Consider the following 22,450-nt stretch of genomic DNA (forward strand, 5'->3'; position numbering starts at 1 on the left):
ACTGTTTTGTATTTAGCGTTAACTGTGGCCAGTAATGACATCTGATTGAGCATGATGGAGTGGACAGTTTACGGGGAATTGATCGTCTCCGTGTCCTTCACACAATAACCTCTATGTAGCCAAAAAAAAAAAAAAAAAAAAAAAAAACACTCAGGATGAGGCAACTGCAATTACAAGGACTGCTGATGAAATGTTTAACCAGGAATCATCATAATTTTTGATTCAACCAACTCTTAAATAATTAAACTGCTTTGCTGCAATTTGTCAATGTGCTGTTTTTGAATATCTTTGTAGATTTGTAGACAAACAAATAGTAAAAAAAAACAACAAAAAAAGTTTTTTTAAGTTTAATAAAATGTTTCCCTCTTCCGTTCACAAATCTGTTCAGTGAATGATGCAATGACACTTCAAAATAAACTCACTGTTTGTAATCTGCCTTTCTAATTAATCATTTATTTAAACTGAGAAAAGGCTCAAATCTGTCCAGTGACGGATCTGTTGCGCTCAATTTATTCAATTGTGCTCAACTGTTGTTATGTACGACGAACAGTGCCGCTCTCACACAGTGAAAAATCACACATCATGCTCTCACACAGTAAAAAATACATAGCAGAGCAAAGAGGAAAATGACAACACGCCGACAGACAAGACAGAGCAGGTTACTTCTGGAATGAAACAAGGTCTCGGCTTTAAAATGTTGTCATTTTTTAAATAAATTCAAACAATAAATATCATCTTGTGGCTCTTTAATGTGTTGTGACAGATCACTGTATTGCCTCATTAGATCAGTCGACACCTGAACCAATTGTCTTATTTGGGGACCAAATGTGTCCCCAAGTTTGAACTTCCAAAATGCAGTTTAAACGCAGCTTCAAATGACCCCAGCCGAGGAAGAAGGGTCTTATCTAGCAAAACAATCAGCCATTTTTTAAACAAATTGACAATTTATATACTTTTTAACCTCAAATGCTCGTCTTGTTTAGGTCTGCATGAACTTAGTCAATATGGTCAATACAGTTAGGGTATGTCAAAAAACTCCCATCTCGTTTTCTTCCCAACTTCAAAATCATCCTATATCGCTGCAGAAGTACCAACCCAGTGTTTACAAAGTGAACATGCAAAGAACATCAAAGCCCTTTAAAAAAAAAAAAAAAAAAAACTGATTTTGACGTTGAGGAGCATTTGAGGTTAAGAAGCATATAAACTGTCAATTTGTTTAGAAAAATCGATCATTTTGCTAAATAAGACCTTTCTTCCTCAGCTACACTGTTAGACATTTCAAAGGGTTTTTACAGTAACTAACTGGAAACACTGTTGCCTGAATCGAATTCATCAGTATACTACTGTAATTCATTCATTTTAATATAGATTTCAGTAGATTTTCATAATTTTTATATTGAATTTGTTTTATTTGATTTACTGCTGGCATTCAGTTAAAGCAGACACAATAATTACAAAAATATCAAATTCCTTATTTAAAACATTGCATGTATAACACTTAAAAATACAATCTTCCACTGCTGGAACAGTGCACCTTCACCATTTCTCCTGTCTTAGGATGTTTTGCAGTGTATTATGTTGTATCCTCTGGATTTAGGCAACAGAAACAATGGGGGAAAAGACATGCAGCCAAAGAATACATAGTCATCTGCAAAACCCAGGTGCTGCTCCAACACGTGGCCACCACCTTTGCTCACCATCCACTTTGTTAGTGACAGAAATGTCTTCTCTGAAAAACAAGAAATGGCACACTTTTTAAAGGAAAACCCCACACAGAATACACAAACTTATCAAAACCATAGTTGTTCTTTTACCATGAACTATCAGTCTCAGGGTGGTTGGCATGCTCAGGTCTTTCTTGATACTTCATTGCAGTTGCCTTTAAAATACAAACACAAAAAACACAGTAAATCTTAAATTCCATTAAAAATTATAACAAACTAATTCTAAAACCAGAAAGGCAGTTAACAGTTAGCTATTAAACTTGTTTAACGTAGCTAACACACGAGTGGCACGGCACAGTAAAGTGATGCCCCGGCATATTTCTGACGTACAGATGTACTCCAAGCGCTTGCGCTGTGTCTAACATGAAGGACAAATGGATTTTCCAATCATTACAAGCGATGCAACACATCCAGTGTAGTCCGACCTAAGCTGTTGTGGCATTGTAGACACGGTGTAGGGTAAATGGTGTCAATCCAAATGTAAAAAACAAGGAAAATAAAACAACCTCAATAGAATGCTGCCAAACAGGCTGTTACAGCAAATATAGTAGTATACAGCAGTTTTAAAAAATATGGTAAGTCTTTGTATTTGGGGTCTGACGTCACAGAAAATTCCCATGATGCAATGGTTATTGCAGTCATTTACTGCAAAGAGAATTTGCAGTATTATACTGAGTGATATACAGTTAATACCTGTAGAAATGACAGAAATGTCTAACAGTGTAGGATCATTTAGAGCCATATGAAGCTGCATTTAAACTGCATTTTGGAAGTTCAATCTTGGGGGCACCATTGAAGTCTACTATATGGAGAGAAATTCTGGAATGTTTTCCTCAAGAAACAATTTCTTTATGACTAAAGAAAGAAAGACACAAACATCTTGGATGACAAGGGAGTGAGTAAATTATCTGTGAAGTTTTGTTCTGGAAGTAAACTTCTCCTTTAAGCCCACCAGAGTTAATCTACTTCCCCAGACTGTCACACTAGCAGAACCCATCTGAGAACTTCTTAGTACCTTCTGAAGGTGTAAATATCTTGTTGTGTTCTTGGGGGAATTTGAATACACTTTACAAAAGCCTTAAAGGGGTCGTCGGATGCCAATTTTCCACAAATTGATATGATTATTTAGGGTCTTAAGGAAAAGTCTATAATATACTTTGGTTAAAAATTTTCAGTGGTTGTGTAAAACAACACCCTTTTTACCTTGCGAAAATAAGCTTTGCAAAAATCATCCCATTCTGGTCGAGGCTGCTTTAAATGCAAATGAGCTCTGCTCGCCCAACCCCTCTCTTCGCTCTGTGGAGTGACGAACCTGTTTACTTTAGCCGCGTTTAGCTGTGTTTAGTCGCTAAACTTGCTAACTAGCATATTATTAGGAAAGGCAATCGCAAAGATTCATAAACAAAAACCCTTATACTCACTTCTGCTGTAAGTGAAGCTGGATCACGAATGATTTGCACGAACATAGACGGATATATGTAGATCGGGAGGTGCATTCCATTCACAAACAAACGTAATCCACTGCATCTTCAGCAGCTCAGATGTCGGGAGTAAATGACGACCACTACGTTCATTATTACATCCAGCAACACAACACCTCAATCGTTCAATTCTTGTCTAACTTACATCCCTGCTCGGAACAATGGAGGTTGGACTGTTACAACTGATCTGAGGTAATCTGAGGCTCGATTTGAAAAAAAGAATATTATTTTTACAGATTAATTAAAAACCACTACATGGATTTTTATCATTATAGGGTAGGTTTTTACATACACTGCCAACACACAATGTTCAAACAACATGTAAAAGTGAACTTAGCCTCTGATGACACCTTTAAAAAGCCCCTTTATTCTGGAGGAATTACTGATAGTCTTTAGAAGCCTTGCAGTAACTAATTAGTTCCACCTTGTAAGTTCCTCAGAGAACTGACCTTTTGAAAAGGTGCTTAAAGGTTCTTGGTGGGTTTCCACCAGGTTGACAATTCGAGGAAGCTCACATTTTGATATTTTAAGAGCCAAATTTTAGTGACAGAACTGTAAAAACTGTAACCATCATTTTAATCAAATGCACAAACTAAATACAAACAATTTATTTAGCTTAATGGTGCATCTTTTGTGACGTTTAAGCACCTTGTTTCACTGATTACTTGGCTTTTCTATTCTTATGTACACAATATAAAAACGTGTCTATGCTATTCAAATGGTTTCTATAAATAGATTAACAGAGACTTAACATAACGGATCTTAGCTTAGTTGATCCTTGCGTGTGCTATGATAGAGGGTTGAGATTAATTTTAGTGTGTTGCAAGAGAGAGGCAAAAGAAAGGTCAGAATATTGTGATTACACAAACGGCAGTTGATACAGCATGAACCAATAATGTTACAACAGTTCACACTCGCCATTTGTCATTATGACAGATCAGATAAGACTATATAAACCAGGCACAAAACTGGGAAGTGTGTTGTAAGCATTTGTACATATCTTGCATGCTATTTGCAGTATTTGCATGTCAGTTGATATTACTAGCATGTCTAAAAAGTTCTCATGTCATTAAGATTTTAAAGGCATTAACATTTATAATGCCTGACAGTTACAGCCATATAACATATAATAAGCATAATTGGTCTTTGAGTTTCTTTTCTCTTTTTTTTTTTTTTTTTTTTTTTTTTTTTTTTTTGGTTGTTGCCAAGATGCCATAGACTATGTAGTTTGGTTTATAAAACCTAGGCATGTTTCAGTAATTTGTTTCTGGTAGTGTCGGTGATACTAATATCAACCTACAATTAGTTGTGCTGTCGGTCACGTGGAATATATTTGACAAAGAATTTAATCTCGTTTAGACAGCCAAAGCAACACATTTGTCTCTAGTCTAATTAGATCAGGTCAGTGATGCTGGTTTACATACACTGATGCCAATTATTTCACAAAACTAACTAAATGAGATGTAGCGTGTCCTGGGAAATCTATCTAATGGGAAAAAATAAAATGATAAAGCAGTTCAGAATAAACAATCTGGCAATTAAATCACATAATATGATTGCCTCAAAGATCAGAAATAAAGTATAACTGAGTAACTAAATACAGCCTCACATTTATATCCACCAATCTGTTTGTTAAGCTATTAAACGTAAAAAATTAAACGTGAATCAAACACCCAAGAATTTACAGTACACTGATAAGTATTTACATTAATCTAAAAGCTAATGTAATGACAATGCATAAATGCTTCAAATTATCTTTTGAGTGAATTATTGTGAACTAGTAGCAATCTGAGTTTGCTTTATTTTCCATACTGGCATAATTTTAGTAATATTTTTGGACAGCATTCTGTACAAAAATAACATTGCACTCAATACATATTCTACATGCTGCCCCTTGGTAATATTATTAGAAAATACGGGATTAGTTTTTATTGTTATGCTGATGATACTCAACTATATATCTCAACAAGACCAGATGAAACTTCTAAATTATCAAAGTTAACAGAGTGTGTTAAAAATGTAAAAGATTGGATGACCAATATTTTTCTGCTATTGAATTCAGATAAGATGGAGATTTTATTTATTGGACCAAAAGACCGTAGACCGAATCTCTCGGATTACAATTTGCAATTAGACTGTTGTACAGTTACTTCCTCTACACTCAAAAATTTGGGTGTTGTATTAGACAGCAACTTGTCTTTTGAAAACCATATTTCTCATGTTACAAAAACAGCATTCTTCCATCTTAGAAAAATTGCCAAGCTACTAAATATGTTACCTGTTTCTGATGCACAAAAGCTTCATGACCTCTAGTCTGGACTATTGTAATGCACTACTAGTGGCTGTCCTGCATCTTCAATTAACAAGCTACAGATAGTCCAAAATGCAGCTGCTAGAGTCCTTACCAGGTCAAGAAAATATGATCATATTACCCCAGTTTTATAGTCTCTGCACTGGCTACCTGTTAGGTTTCGCATCAGTTACAAAATATTATTTCTTACCTATAAGGCCCGTAATGGTTTAGCTCCTGCATACCTAACTAGTCTTCTACAACGCTACAATCCATCACGCTTCCTAAGGTCGCAAAACTCTGGACTTTTAGTAGTGCCTAGGATAGTAAAGTCCACTAAAGGAGGTAGACCTGTTTCACATTTGGCTCCCAAAATCTGAAATAGCCTTCCTGATAATGTTCGGAGTTCAGACACACTCTCTGTTTAAATCTAGATTACATCTCTTTAGCCCAGCATTCAAATAGTCTCATAATCTTGTACTTACTGGTACTTGGATTTATATTTGATCATATGCATATTATTATTCTTTAGCTTGGGTTAAACAAATACGTTTTGCTTGGTTAAACAGCGGCTATACTAATTTTGTCCCTGTTTGTTCCTCTGTTTCTGCCACAATTGACATCCCGCGGTAACTAGGAATTACGCAAGCTTCAGTCTGGATCCAGAACACCTAAGAAGAGATGATGCCAACCCCTCAAATGTCCTCAAATGATGCCAACCCGGAAACAACATACAGCACTACCAGATTTTGCTATAAGTTGTTTGCAATGTATAATTCATTGTCTGTTTGATTATGTCATTAACTGATTTTTACCATTCATCTTTGCCATATGTACGTCAACTTGACAGTGACCACCACTAAATATATTGTAGAAACTTTAATTTTCTGTAAAGCTGCTTTGCAGCAATTTGCATTGTAAAAAGCGCTATACAAATAAACTTGAATTGAATTGAATTGAATAGTCTTATACCAAATGTTGAGTATTCTGTGTGTTTGTTAGTTAATAATAATAATAATAATAATAATAATAAAGTTGATATATTGGCATGAACTATTTCATGCTAGCTTACAGATATACTTTTGCTAATTTGTGTTCGTTCATAATTTGTTAATGTATACAACTTTAAATGTAAAAATTAAAAACACATTAGGACATGCGGTGCTTCATAAAATTGTGTGAACCCTACAGAAGTCTCTATATTTCTGCATAAATATGACCCAAAACATAATCATATTTTTAGACAAGTGCTGAAAGTTGACAAAGAGAATCCAATCAAACGAAAAAAAAAAAAAAAAAAAAAAAAAAAAAAAAGTATGCCTTGTCATTTGTTTATTGAGAACAATTATCCAGTGTTACATGTATGTCATTTGCAAAAGTAGTATGTGAATCTTTGCTTTCAGTATCTGGTGTGACCCCTTTTTGCAGCAGTAACTGCAGGTAACATTCTCTGTAACCGTAGATCAGTCCTGCACAACTGCTTGTAGGAATTTTAGCCCATTCTTCAGTACAGAACCACTCCAACTCTGTGATGTTGTTGCTTGCTTCGGGACTTTCACAACATTTCAACTGATTAAGGTCCAGACTTTGACTCAGATGTTCCGAAACATTAACTTTGTTCTTATTTAACCATTATTTGGTAGAAAGACTTGTGTGCTTGGGGTCGTTGTCTTCTTGCATGACCCATTTTCTCTCGAGATTCAGTTCTCAGATAGATATCCTGACATTTCCCTTTAGAATTTGCTGGTATAATTCAGAATTCATTGTTCCATCAGTGATGGCGAGCCGTCATGGCTCAGATTGCAGTAAAACAGGCCCAAACTATGATGCTACCACCACCATATTTCACAGATAGGATGAGGTTCCTATGCTGGAATGCAGTGTTTTTCTTTCTCCAAACATATTGCTTCTCATTTAAACCAAAAACGTTCTATTTTACTCTCATCCATCCACAAAACATTCCTCCAGTAGTGCTCCGGCTTGTCCATATGACACCTGACAGTCATCCCATTGATTGAAAACACCTCTGAACAGTTGGACTCTAATTTCACCTTCAAATTAACTGCTAATCCTAAAGATTCACATACTTTTGCTACTCTCATATATGTAATATTAGATTAGATTTTCCTGAACAATAAATGGCAAAGTATATATTATTGTCTCATTTGTTTGACTGGATTCTTTTTGCAACTTTCAGGGCTTGTGTGAAAATTTGATGTTCTTTTGGGTCATATTTATGCAGAAATATAGACAATTCTGAAGGGTTCACAAACTTTCAAGCAGTACTTATGCTCTGGAGCAATATATTATACATTTTTTTTGTAAAACAAAACACATATCAGGACTACATTCCTCATTTAAAGGCAGGAGCTACTTGAGTGTCCTTCAAGAAACAGAAAGAGGATAGAAAAAAGGCCAAGAAAAAAATAGACTTTGTAATGAGGATCACACGTCGGTCATCTCCTTTTCGCACCGAAATATAGAATGTCACAGAAAGTTTTCTCTAATAAGCCATCTGCACAGCAGCTCCCGGGCGGCCCATCGTGGGGTTAAAACGGACGCAGAAGCCTGTGAAACTCAGCCAGACCAATCAGTCTCCATCATCAAACAGCAAAGAGGGACAGCTGTGACCCTGGACGAAAGTATCACCTCCACACTGGGCTTATGGGGATCCATGAGAACAGGCTGCCTGAGGGTTTCTCCAACTGTGAAGACTGCCTTTCTTCCCGTGATTTTACATCATTTTAGCTTTTGTTCTCCAAAAACCCTCGTTTTCTGAGCAAGTCCTTTGAAATCAAAGTGAAAATAGAAGCAGACCAGTTGGTCTGTGACAAAGTTGGTGATGGTCACTTGAACCGGAACGTTGGTGTGGAGTGAGTGAAGATGAATGAATATTTTTCGATTTATTCTCTGCGGAAGGTGAGTGACGTCTTTGTGCATGGGATTATGGAATTGACAGTGGAGTGGGGTGATGAGATCAACAAAAAGATGAGAAACACTAAACTTTATGCAAAAAAAGAGGTGGAAAGTGCTGGGTGACAGCCAATCGCTTGGAGGGATTTATTTATTTATTGTTTTCATTCTTTTTCTCTTTCTTTTATGGAAGGTAATGCATTAAATTACTTTTTCTCACATTAGATCTGCCCCATTCTGGTGTATAACACTCACTTTTCACAATCTTATATATTTCCAATAGATAAAGTCAAGCCTATACATTTTTAAATGTTGTATATTATAACTCATAAAAATATTAACAGCTTGTAACTCACATTGTCTTTTCAGACAATATGCATAATCTTGCCATTCAACACATTTTGGTTATGATGTCTTCATAATGTATAAAATGGTAAAATCATCTGACAAAGCACAAATACAAATGAGGTATATATATATATGTATATATATATATATATATACACATCTAGAAACTAAACATGGGTGAACACAATGGGCTGCTATTAAAACCATACCAAATAAGCATACACTAAAGAAGCCATGGGACAAACAAATGCATAATCAGTAAACAGGACACTTAGGAACTGAAAAAAGACGAAATGTCCAAAACACAGAATACGAATGTTATACAAGTACACTTACTGCATTTTGATGTGTTAACTAACATACTAAAGCATGCGTCAATACATTTGGCAGTTCACTTTAACCATATTACAAAAACAGTAGTAATTATGAAATTGCATATAAAGATGTAACATTATGTTAAGTCCTGTGTAAGTGGGCCGAAAATGTACTGTAAAGCTCAACTAATTGCATTTGCTGTACTTTTAAGCTATATGGTTTAGACCAGGGGTCACCAAACTTGTTCCTGGAGGGCCGGTGTCCTGCAGAGTTTACCTCCAACTATCCTCAACACACCTGCCTGGAAGTTTCAAGTATTAAAGTACCTAGTAAGACCTTGATTAGCTGGTTCAGGTGTGTTTGATTAGGGTTGGAGCTAAACTCTGCAGGGACACTTCAGGACCGGGTCTGGTGACCCCTGGTTTAGACCAAGAACATTATATTCAGCTCACACTGATGTATATTAATTTAAAACCTCATTTCAGTAATAAGTACTTTTCAGAAATATGCTGAAGTGTACTTATTTTTACTTAAAGGGGTGCTATTATGCTTTTTCACTTTTTGAATTTTAGTCAGTGTGTTGTGTGTGTCTTTGAGTATTAAAAAATCTAAAAAGTTACAAATCTCAAAGTCCACTCCAAGGGGAGATAATTTGTTTTAAAAAAAAAAAAAACTCCTTCCAAGAGCTACAACGAACGGCTCCTTTGGACTACAACGTTTGTTTTCCGCATGCAGTGATGTCACAATGCGGTCTATTAGAATATCATTAAATTAAATCTCGCCTAGGGAAATTCAAATTGTAGGGGGATGTGTAGGGACCAGGTGGGGGATTAGCCTAACTTTAGCGATGCAGCGCAGAGAGACGCTTCAACGATTCGCAGCGCAGTGGGTATAAACACAAGCATTGACCAGAGTGGCCGCTTCAGAGTAGTAATACGCCACAGACGTGTGTAGTACAGGGGGGGCGAAATAAATGCCGAAGCCGCAATCTGCTCCGGTTGTCACGTCAGAGCCGTAATGTGCAGACGTGTGCAGTGTGTGGTAACAGATTTATTTATCATACAGTGTAGATAGCTTCACTTACAACACGTGTTATGTTTTTTAAAATGCATAAACTTGCACTAGAACAGGCTAGGCTGATCAGTGATGATGTTTTTTGATAATTTTAGGCTGCTTTTAGTCTTATGCTGGAGCTGGTTTCAGGCAATGAAACTAAGTATGTAAAATAATTAAATTAATTAGCACAATAATATCATGTATCTGCAATCTCGCAGACTGAGGATGGGACTCAACACTACTGTAGCGTATTATTTACTCACCCTCCATGCATCCTAGGTGTATATGACTTCCTTCTTTCAGACGAATGCAATCGGAGTCTAGTAAAGTCTAAAAAATTGCATCCATTCATAATAATAAAAAAGTGCCTCACATGGAACTAATGGAGCTATTTGTGCCAGGGTGGGAGAAAGGCGCATGAGAAGCATAAGAGCATGTTCTAGTACACCCCCAAAACGAAATCAAGACTTAAAAAATAAGCCCATTATTTATTCACCCGCCAGACATCCTAGGTGTACATGATATCTTTCAGACGGATGCAGTTGGAGTTGTGACGATCCCTGCACATTTGTTTTGGGAGCATGGTGACTGGTTGCTCCGCTTACGACTTAATCTGATGGGCGATTCATTGGCTGCACCTGACGTTGGCTGAGACGTTTCTTTTAAAAGAGACTGATATAGAGTGCATAGAGTGCACTACACAGGTCATCGGATGTTCAGGATGGGTTTTACAGCTTCTAACAACTGCTCACACTGTCAAGGCAATACACCTGACAATTATATCCACGCTCTATGGTTCTGTCCACCTGTTCAGAGGTTCTGGTACAGGATTTGTGAAGACTTATCAAAGTGTCTTAAATGTTCCATTCCAGCCTCTCCATCAGTCTGCTTGTTGGGCTACCTAGATGGTGTCACTACAGAAGATAATTCAATCCACATGGCTTACACTGCCTTATGCATTGCTAAGAAGACTGTCCTCATGAACTGGAAAAATAAAAATAATCTTAATATCAACCAATATAGAGATCGTTTGTTGGACTATATTAGTCTTGAAACAGCTTCTGCTGCCACATTAGATCAATCTCTCTGGGCTCCTTTGATCAGCTCCATCACCTAGTGTGAGTGGGGGTCACGGTTCTGTCCGGCTTTGGTTTTTGTTGTCGCCGTGGGGGGGCCATATGGGCTGGGGGCATCTGGGAGTTCCCTAGGGGTGGGTTTCTTGGGGGGTTCGGCGCTGGGGCTGCGGTCCTGGCCTGGATGGGGTGTTGGTGGCTCTTGGGTGTTGTTTTTCTGGCGGCTGCATGCGGCGCTGCTGGGGAGGCCTGTGCCGGCGGACGTAGGTTGCCGGCCTGGCGGCCGTACTGCTCCGGGGTAGGTCCGGGGGGGGCTTGGGGTTCTGGGGCCGCTCTGCCACCGGGCTGGGATTCCGGCTGGGCCTGGGGGCTTGGGTCCTGGTTGGTGTGCCGCCGGGAGCGTGGGTTGGTGCATGCGCTTGGGCTCGGCCCTGGTGCGGGGGCCTTTGACGCGTCGGTGGATCCGGTGGCCTCTTTAGCTGGTAGGGACGTTGTTACCATCTGTCAGTATCCACTCTGCAGGGGGGCAATATAGGCGGAGGACGGACTTAACCTGGGTGTCTATTGTCTTCTGTAGTCTGGGAGTTGACTGAATGATGGGGTGGGGGTAGTTTTTCCTCTGCTGTGGGGTCCGGTGGGCCGCCCGGGCTGCCGTGGGCCCCGGTCTGGATGGGCCTGGGCCCCGGTCTGGATGGGCCTGGGCCCCGGTCTGGATGGGCCTGGGCCCCCTGCCCTGGGCAGATTTGGGGCAACGGGGGTGCCTATGGGGGTCAGCGGGGGAGCTGGCTCCAGGGGGGGGGTACTTTGCCCCCTCCAATGATTTCCTCCCCATCCCTAATGCTTCCCTTCTCCCGCTCCATCACACCAACATACAGGTAGGGTTTTGGGGTGCGGGTGTGTTGCTGGGATGCAGGGGAGGTGGTACTCCTCTGTCTCCTTGTGGCCACCTGCACCTCAATCATACATCACAACTTAGACACTCTCATTACTTACTGTCACATGACACATACATATAGGGCCTTGGGGGTGGACACACTGAATGGCATCCAGGGGGCGGTCTGTTCATTCAGCCTTCTCTCTGGTGCTGGTGCCCACTTCTCAATTTTAAGTTACACATAGACATTGAGGGCTCTTGGGGAGGTGCCGATTTGACACGAGCTGGCGGAGGGTGGTTAGTGTCTTGCCCCTCCCCTGTTTTAAAGCACTTTAGAACAACACACACCAACACTACATTTGAGCGGGTGAGGTGAGGCATGGGGTCTTCTTTTTTTTTTTTTTTTTTTTTTTTTTTTTTTTTTTTCACACCCCTGTTCTCTGTTCTTTGTCCGGGGCTGGGGGCTGTGAGGACGAGCTGGCCATCCGGTCGGGGTCTGGGCTGGTGGTCTTCTCTGCTGCTGCGGGGTACCGGGGTGGTCTTCCTGTCTCCACGCCAGAGTGAAGAGGGTTCAGCTCCGGGGTCTGGCGCTGATTGCCCCTCTGGGGGTAGTGGTGCCTGGATCCAGGAGTATAGAGTACAAATGGGGAGTGTGATTGTGGGTACTGTGTCCATTTTTGTATGTCTACATGTGGGGCGAGTGCGCGAATATTTGTTTGCGTGCATGAGGGTGGGAACGTGTGCTTGTATATATGTGTGCCTGTTTGTCTATGTCCATGTGTCAGGTCAGGCCTTAGACTCCGCCTCACTCATCATCTCAGGCCCCCCACCACGCCCTGCCGGTGGAGGATGCCCCCGGCCGCCGGTGCGTTGGTGGTTTCTCGCTCCGGGCGGGATGCTCGGGTGAGCGCTGGCCCGATCTCGGCGGTTGCTTGGCGGGGCCTGGCCCCCCTGGCTTTGCTGGGCCCCGGCTAGGGGGTGGTGCTCTGGTGTGGCCGGCTGCCGGCGGAACCTGCGGGCTTGCCGCCACGCCCCCCTGGGACGTCTGCATTGTGGCTGCCGGATGATCCCCCTCCGGGCCCTCCTCTGCCCTTTTCTGGGTGGGGGCCGCGGTTGTCCCTGCGGTGGTTCTCCTGGGACTCTCGTGCTCGGGGGGGCATCCGGATGTTTGGGCCCGGGTCTCCTCCATGTCTGCTTCATACCTTGCGGGGCGGGGCTGTGGTTCCCCACACACACTATTAAACATTTACATGGAAGAACCTTATGAACACAAACGCGCTCACACACACAGGTGTGCACACAGGTGTACACACAAGCATTCACATTGGTGTAAAAACAGGTGCTCACAGACACACACTGTCTTGATCTGCTGTTGCTTCAAAACATGTTTTGTAATATTAGTTATGTGTGCTGCACAATAACATTTAACATGTAGTATTTACTGTGATTTATATAGATGTTGGTTGTTGCTGCAGTTACTCTGCTGTTGTGTCTTCTGTTGTTTTCTCCTTTTGTCAGCAGGTATGGAAGCAGATTATCTTTTTTTTGATCTTTCTCTCTTTCTCTATCCTCCTTCTCCTTTTTTTTTTTTTTTTTTTTTTTTTTTTTTTTTTTTCTTTTATTTTTTCTTCTTCTCTCTCTCTCTCTCTCTCTCTCTCTCTTTCCCCCTCTTCTGTTGACTTTCTCCCCAATTTTTATTTTATTTTATTTTATTTTTTTTTTTTCCGTTTTCTCTATCCCCCGGTCTTGTCTGTAATAGTATGGTTAAATAAAAAGGTACATAAAATTAAATTAATTAAATACATAAAAAAAAAAAAAAAAAAAAAAAAAAAAAAATGGCCGTGAATGATGATAACATAGCTACACATACACACTGTCATGTGTTATCTGTGTTACTGACAGGCCGTTCATTCAGACGCCCCGCATTACGCACTGATTATTTTACTATTCTCCTATTTTTGGAATTAATTTTTGATTAGTAAAGTATTTTTCCCTTTGAGCCAGGGGTTGCAACAAAGTGGGGGCTCATCCTTGTTTTTTCTTTAAATATGATCATTTAATTTGTTTGGGACACACAAGTAATTTGTACCCGAGTCTATTTAGTCACCAAATTGGTAAGTAAATGTGCAGTGTTGTTTTTTTGAATGTGGGTTTCCCTGGTAGGTGTAGCGGCGTTTCCTTTGAGACATGTCCGGGGTTTTGGTAGTGTTGCGATGAAAGTGGGTAGTAGTGTTTACCCCGGGAGTACATCCCTGCTGTTGAGCGCGTCGCTGATTTAATCAGTTGTGTTGTGTGGGCTTTAGTGTACTCCACAAGTACCCCCAACCAGTAGGCACTTCCATGCTTTATAATGGCATGAGCAGGTGGTTCTCTTCATCAGTCCAGAACAAGTCCAATAAAGTGCATCCATCTGTAATAAAACAAGTGGCTCTGAGGGGGTGAATAAAGGCCTCCTGTAGCGAATCTATGCTTTTTAGTTAGAACAAATGACATATTTAAAATGTTATAATCACTTTAATCCAGCTTGTGCCAACTGGTTGTACATGGAAGCCCTTCCAGGCGGATGACGCAGGAGGTTTCCATTGCGCATGCGCCGGAGAGTCTCACACAAACCAACGTTTGTTTACAGGAGCAAAGGAAGCAAACTTTCCTTCTTTACACAAAAAAAGGAAAAACAGTCTCCTCTTGGCATATATCGAAATCCTCTGACATTTTTATTTACAAATCCTTACTTCTAATTTATAATCGGTACTGTGTTTACCACCGCCGATGTCATACATCATCTGCCCGGAAAGGCTTCTGTGTACAACCAGTTGGCACAAGCTAGAAACACAGTGATTATTATATTTTAAATATGGATATTTTTCTGACAAAGATGCATTGAATTGCTACAGGAGGCCTTTATTCACCCCCTGGAGCCTTTTTATTATGGATGAATGCACTTTGTTGGACTTGTTTTAGACTGATGAAGAGAAACATCTGCCCATGCCATTCTAAAGCTTGGAGATGCCAGGATAATTTTTATTATAACTCTGACTGGTTTCATCTGAAAGAAAGAAGTCATATACACCTAGGCTGCCCGGAAGGTAATTAATGGGCTAATTTTCATTTTTGGGTGAACTAACCCTTTAAAATTGGTTTCACAATAATAATGAGAACAGCTGTGAACTTATTGAGCTGAACTTAAAAACCTGGTCGGTCTGATTTGTTCATGAATTATTCTTTTTATTTCTTTCACGAACACATTAAAAAAATGCTAGGTTTGTAAATTTTTAATCTAATAATAAGTAATATTTTGGTCCATTTCTCAGACAAGGCTTCAAGAGACTTGTCAGAAGTTGTATAGAAGTTTGAAAGCTCCAGTCCTCATTATTCATTTTTTGCACCTCAGAAGAAAAAAAAGCCATACATGTTTAAAATGTGAAAATGAGGTGGACTATGTCTATACAGGACAGCGGTGGTGAGGCTAATGGAGTAATCAGTATCACAGCAAGCTATTCAGTTCAGAGTGACCAGCGTCCTGACAGCACTTTCGCAGTGACACTCAGACCAACACGCATCAAATATTCACACAATGGCTCTTAACAATTCTGCTCGCACGTCACATACCTCCATGGTGCAAATGACAGCGGCGACAATAAAGATTCTTACCGCTCGCCGCCAAACTCATTACCTTGGCCCTAAGGAGCAGAATCTAAACTCTTGAGCTGGGTGAGGTAAACTGCTCTGCATTCGATAAAGCAACCCCTGCACTGTTGAATCGCTGAGATTAAAGATCTGCACCGCGGAATGTTCTGGTCAAGGTGAGGCGCAGCTGAGGGAAGGTCAGGGAATGTTGTTTGGTCCTGTGGGAGAGAAACATGTCACAGATCATCAGGCTTTCTTTCCTTCATTCTCAGATGCAGATTGATAACGGAAAGGGAGGGTGAGCACCTGAAATACAGCAAAGGACAGAGCAGCAGTCAGGCAACTAAAAGGCCTTGTGAATGGATTTTAGTTCAATTACATTCACAGTGATGCAGAAAAGAACACATACTGCATGTTATAGTACATGCTTAATACACTCTTGTGTATAACAGTTGATTGGCGGACAGGAGGGTGATATTCTAGTGATATCAGAACTCCAATCGTTTTTACTGTTTGCATCACTCCGCTTGCAGTTTTGGTCACAGCAAGAGTCATGGTGGATGGCCCAGTCCACTATAATTTTATAAATAATACCGTTTTGTGTCACAAAATGTAGTTTTAAAGAGTTTTTTTAGGTGAAAAAATGTACTTGTTGAGACTTCAAAGTTACGGTTTGTTTATAAAGATGATGTCTATTTAAAAATTTGCTTCAAAGTTTTCGGAGATGTGAGCTCCAGGCGTCAGCAGGCATTCAGCACTCATGAACCCACTGAGAGCAGCGTTACCTCAGCCAGCTCTTCTGGCTCTGATGTCTCTATAGTGGTTAAATGTGAGAGATAAGATGTGAAGATTTCTTTTGTGTAAATTGCATCGGCCTGACGGGGGTGCTACAGTGATCAAAAGTACGAAATACTGTATATCACAACAATAATAACAACGATATAGTTTGAATTTTTAACTCACGCCGGACAAAACATACGCCTTGGATTTCTCAAAATTTTCAGGTATTTAGCATTTTTTTAAAAACTTACCTTTGCAAACTAGTCCTAGGTTTTTCGCTGTTATAAGAGGGAAAAATACATAAAAACAGCTGTAACTACGCAACCGCTTGTCTTGTCGACATTAATTGGTACGCACTGTCTTGTTCCAAAGTACTACAAGCATCTATAAGGACATTTGCATACCTCAAAAAACATGGCCGCCATTGGCCTAAAATTGAGTACCTATTAGGCAAGGTTAACGGAGGCTGATTGGAACGAAACTCGGTGGGCCTGTTTGACTCACGGCCCTTAAGGTCTGTGAGAAATTTGAAAAAAGTAAAAATAAATCCGCCACTTGCGCAGTTTTTCACACATACGTGCAGCATTCATATCACATGATATATCTCCTCTAGAACCACTGTTGAATGCTTGAATGAACATGAGAAAAACCTACATTTGCGAAGTAGTCCTAGGTTTTTAAGCTCAATCTGAAAAAATAAATAAATAAATAAATAAATAAATAAATACAACTGCAGTGCAATTCTCTGGGCTCTCTAGGCCAGTAATTCTAAATAAAATGTTGAAATGTACCTTTTGGGAAGATATAACGGGATCGCTTAGAAAAGGGGTCTGTCCAAATATACCCAAGCCTATAAAGCCTAAACAAAAACTAACAAAAACCTTTAACGAAACCTGGTGAGCACATGCGACAGCGGATTCTAAACAAGCATGCAAAGTTTTAGGGAGATCAGACCACAGCTGCCGGTATAACAGTCATAAACATTAAAAGACATCATATTTCTTTGGCATATTACCTTTTTTTTTTTTTGTTTTGTTTTTTTTATAATTGATTTAGGTGGTTATAGACTTGCTAAATAATATGTAACGTCTTTTTTTAATGTATGCTTAAATGCCTTACAGTGGTTGAACCCCGGTAATCGCTACTTGCAGCTATATTTAATCCATTGTGTTTAATATAATTTGTTCCAGAGCAAATAGTTTTGGTTGAGGGCAAATTTATATATTTTATATAAAATATTTTATGTAAATGTAATGCTGTATATCAAAGCGCTGCCTTTGTACTTTTGACTGAATTGCCAAGCAACTTTTAAATGGCTGTTGTAGTTGATTAAATATGACTAATTAATAAATAATAGTAGTATTTAATAATAGCATTTAGTATTGAGAAACTGTGTGTGTGTGTGTGTGTGTGTGTGTGTGTGTGTGTGTGATGGTGATTTTAACACCAGGATCAGTGCGAAAGACACTAAAAATACTCGACGATTTTGGTCACACAAATAAGTGTTTTACATCATTAAAAAAACATACTTTTATTTGTGCACACTCACAATAAAACTGAACTGTGTGCTTCTTTAAATTGAAGAAAATAAACAGGGTGCTTTCTCAGTCTTCACTGTCTCTGCGAACTGCTTTTAGAAATGCGTCAATAAAATTAACCTGAACTCGGTGAATACTCAGCACACCGACAGGAGAGATATATCTATAGAAAGCTTGATATCTGTACTTTTAAATAAAGCAAGTCTTATCAAAACTCTGTGCTAAAGTAAGAGGAAGAGATCAGTCTGATGAGTAAGTTATGTTCCTTTTTGCATTAGTTAACGTGCTATTTTGACATAAGCTTAAACACATTTACTAGCTTGGTTTTTCCCAAACTATGATTCCTGGCTAAAATGTTTGAAATCGAGTGAAACATTTTGAAAATGATAGGTAGTTCATTGTATCTAAATTTCTTACGACGTGATAAAGTTTTCATGTTCTATATAATATAAAACTAAATACGATGTAAAAGTAATAGAGTGTACACTGTAACATGGTGAATGCTACGAAGTATGTCTAGATCATGTTTATTATTAATACTCTGTTCCCAAATAAAGCTTTATAACATGCTAAACGATAATTTGATCTCAGATATAAAATATCCTTTTTAGATGGTACAAAGTACGCGTGAATCTGTGACTACAAGATCGTTATATACAGATTCTTACATTACGAATCACAACACGAATAACCAATTAAGGACATACACATACATAAAACATAAATGTAGAATATATCAAGAAATAAGACGAGAATAAAAATAAATAGAAAAACCTTGTGATTTGAACACAGAATTGATAATCAAATGAAGTAAAATCATAAAAATCTGTAAGAGACAAGCCAAGGCGCATATCCTAAAATATTTTCACAACAGTACAAAAACCCAGCATCTCTGAATGAAATACAACATGTGAGGCATAAGGCACTTTTTTCTCTTTTTGTCTACTTCCATTTTTTTTTAATAACCTCTGCAATGGGCTTTCGATGGGTCATCGTGCCATAACCAAGGGCAACTATTGACTGAGTACAGAGTGGATGTTTATAGACCTCCAAACAGTGTTCCTACCACTGCCCACCGGTTTAATGGACAACACTGAGTTCTCATGGCCTGTCAGACTTTTTTCCTTTCAAAAGTAAATCTTTACAGTGTTGTGATGAAGTAGAGCAGCACAAAGGCCATGAAACGCAGAGATGATGGAGTCTCCATTTGCTGTTGGAGGCCATTCCAGTCCATTTGGCGAAACTATTAACTGAAGCTGACAGGCTGGACAAAATTTGTTTTACTCTTGTTGTAAGAGCAGATTGTCCACTTTGACTGTTTTCTGTAATGGAAGAGATTGTGTGAACTCTCTTCAGGTACAGGTGACACAGGAGAGTCAGGCAGTTAACATGAAGTTTTGTCAGAAGCAATGAACTGTACCTCCAGACCACAGTGCTCCTTTGAGTCTGCTGAGGCATTCCCAGTGCTCAGGCCGGTTTAGAGTAGAGTTTGATTCATGCTTGGCTCCTGGCTGTGAAAAGCTCACATGAGCAATGATTCTCACACTTCTTTGAGACTTGTCTCTGCAAGCACTGAATTGATTGTTGACACAAAATCTCAAAGGTTTTAGGTCAAAATTAGAACAGTGTCCCACTCTAACTAATTGAGTTAGCAAAGGTTTTTTTTTTTTTTGGCTACCAAAAAAAAGGGTTTTACTTCTACCAGACTTAAGATATTGGAGTTTATGTGATTTCCATTTTCTCACCCTTTGACATTTCAAGGTACTTGAATTTCAAATACAATTTTCAAAGGTTCCCACACACAGCTAGGATATTCTGATAAGCTGAAGTAATGACAAAAGTGTTTTATTATTATAACCAGAAATTACTTAGGATGGACCCTACAGATATATTGTAGTTAATGTGTTAATATTGTTTCTTATATAATCTTACAATACTATATGTATGTGCCATATACTGTACTATATGTGTACCACATAGTTTTCTGAAATACATTTCTTTTGCACACCAAGGCTGCATTTATTTGATCAGAAATATAGTGAAATCAGTAATATTGTGAAATATTTTTACTGTTTAAAATAACTGTTTTCTGTTGGAGTATTTCTGTTGGAGCAGATTTTTCCAGCACTGATAAAAAAATGTTATCAGTGACGGAAAAATCTGAAGGCCGTCCGTCATTTTGACAGATTACACTGAGGGTGATCTATTGTAAACTGTAGCTGTAATTCTCACGCCTGTCCAGCTGGTGGCGAGTGTGCTCCAGTGTGGCAACAGAGCACAGGATACAGAACAAAAACAAAATTGTCACAGTTTTTTTCCTATGTGTTTGATTACACACAGGCATACACAGAAGCTACAATGATCTATCACATCACATTAAAGAGTGCCAAAACAGTATTTATTGCTTGAATGTCCTAAGGAAATTGACACAGTTTGAAATCTGAGAATTAGTTTCATATCAAAAGTAACACAAAGCCTAGCCTATTGCTATTTATTGGAAGAAAGATGCACTGTGTACGGCTTATTCATCAACTGAAAACAGATTGAGAATCTATTGAAACCGATAGATTCTCAATTTAGCCTTAGCGTATTTTTTAAAAACTGCGCTGTCGTCCAGTAGATTCATGATTAAAAACAAAAATGTGAACAATAATAAAAGCAATTAAATGTGTTATTCTAATTAAAATATGAAAATTAAATTGACGGGTAATAATAGTTTATGACAGAATTTTTACGAACCTTTTACGAATGTTGAAGTGTAGCGCAACCTCTGACATATATATATATATATATATATATATATATATATATATATATATATATATATATATATATATATACACACATGTATTTTTTGCAACTGTAAAGGCCCTTTAACACCAAAACGCAAAAACATTTAAAAAAAATACTCATTTAAAAAAGTAACTCGAACTCAAACTCTGAAAAAAGTAATCTGATTACATAGCTTGCATTACTTGTAATGAGTTACCCTCAACACAGTATATAAAAATCTAAAGAAATAATAATAATAATAATAATAATAATAATAATAAAGTTCCCATTATAAATGTGTTATATTAGCTGACAATTGATACACCAGCTGACAATTGTTTTGTTTGTAACAGTCTTAGCCTTTAACTTATGTTTACTTATTTTAATATGATACAATATTATTTATTACAAATGATGATGTTGGCTGTGCTATTTAGATCTAGATTAAAATGGGTATCTGAGCATGTGGCCATGTTTTATAGCTGTTTCTTTCTAATCTCATATGTTTTATGTTCTTTGTCATTTTGCATCCAATTTACAGGAAGTAGCTGGAACTCAAAGAGGAGCAATTTCCTCCTAAGGTGCCACATGGTGGGATTATTCCACTTAAAACTCTTCTACAGAGAGTCTCCACAATCCGCATAACTCTGTCATTAAGCTCTTAAGATTTATTTAGCGTGGACATTAATCCACTTTCACATTAAAAGATGCTCTGCTGTCATTGTGAAGCTTTCAGACAAAAAAGAAGATGTAGAAATTAATTTGTTTTATTGAAATGCTTGTAAGGAAAATGCTTTTTTTTTTTGGTTCCCTCCCTTAAAAGTTCTGATTCCAAAACTGGAGCTGAAAATGTATGAGTAATGATATGTTGTGGTATCATTAATTTGAACGTGTTAGCTTAAAATGTTAATGTTTTAATATATTGTTTCCTGTAGGTTCTCCTTTTCTCAATGTCATACAGTGGCATGCGAAAGTTTGAGAACTCCTTGCATAATCTGTGAAAATGTGAATCATTTTAACAAAATAAGAAAGATCATACAAAATGCATTTCATTTTTTATTTAATACTGACCTAAGTAAGATATTTTACATAAAAGATGTTTACATATAGTCCACAAGACAAACAAACAAAAAAAACAAACAAACAAAAAAATAAATGAATAAAAAAATAGCTGAAATTATTAAAATAACCCCCTTCAAAAGTTTGGGAACCCTTGGTTCTTAATGCTTAATGCTTTTGTTGAAATATCTTTTTTTTTTTTCTTCCGATTAGTACTGCCCTTCAGAAGCAACAGAAGGTACTTGCATGTTTCCCGGAAGACAACAATTTACCTTGATCTTTAAATTCGAAACGTTTTCACGCCCCAGCACTTAATGCATTGTGTTTCCATCTGGAGCAACAGTGAATGTTTGAACCTTTTTTAATAGTACTTGTGCCTTTTTTCCCCTCAAAACTAAAAGACACAAACTCAGAATTCTTTGAGTTTTTTTTTTTTTTTTTCTTTTTTTCTCAGAATTGCAAAGCCAGAATGGCAGAATATTAACTTGCGTGTGAGGAATAAAATTGTTTATGTTTAAAATTGTTTAAAATTACTTTTAAAACAACACAACTGTTATTTTTATTTTATTTTATTTTATTTTATTTTATTTTATTTTATTT

The 22,450-nt window shown here is 38.2% G+C and overlaps 1 protein-coding gene across 1 annotated transcript; it reads right to left on the reverse strand.

Moving 5' to 3' along the window:
• Positions 1 to 11,748: 11,748 nt before the first annotated feature.
• LOC127183120 (basic salivary proline-rich protein 4-like) lies at positions 11,749 to 13,263 on the reverse strand. Its single transcript, XM_051138944.1, has 4 exons — positions 12,905 to 13,263; positions 12,506 to 12,692; positions 12,004 to 12,147; positions 11,749 to 11,961 (listed from the first exon to the last, which is right to left on the reverse strand). Exons 1-4 carry the CDS (start codon positions 13,261 to 13,263, stop codon positions 11,749 to 11,751), a joined length of 903 nt encoding a protein of 300 aa, XP_050994901.1.
• Positions 13,264 to 22,450: the final 9,187 nt, after the last annotated feature.

Source organism: Labeo rohita, chromosome 20 (assembly GCF_022985175.1).
Source record: "Labeo rohita strain BAU-BD-2019 chromosome 20, IGBB_LRoh.1.0, whole genome shotgun sequence".
Classification (NCBI taxonomy): Eukaryota; Metazoa; Chordata; class Actinopteri; order Cypriniformes; family Cyprinidae; genus Labeo; species Labeo rohita.

What these genes read in the sequence shown, in the direction of transcription:
- LOC127183120 (XM_051138944.1), bottom strand. Translation starts at nt 13,263, where the DNA reads ATGGAGGAGACCCGGGCCCAAACATCCGGATGCCCCCCCGAGCACGAG. An exon ending in TCCTCCACCGGCAGGGCGTG is followed by an intron (nt 12,693 to 12,904) that starts GTGGGGGGCCTG and finishes TCCTGGATCCAG; the next exon opens with GCACCACTACCCCCAGAGGG. An exon ending in AAATCATTGGAGGGGGCAAA is followed by an intron (nt 11,962 to 12,003) that starts GTACCCCCCCCC and finishes TGACCCCCATAG; the next exon opens with GCACCCCCGTTGCCCCAAAT.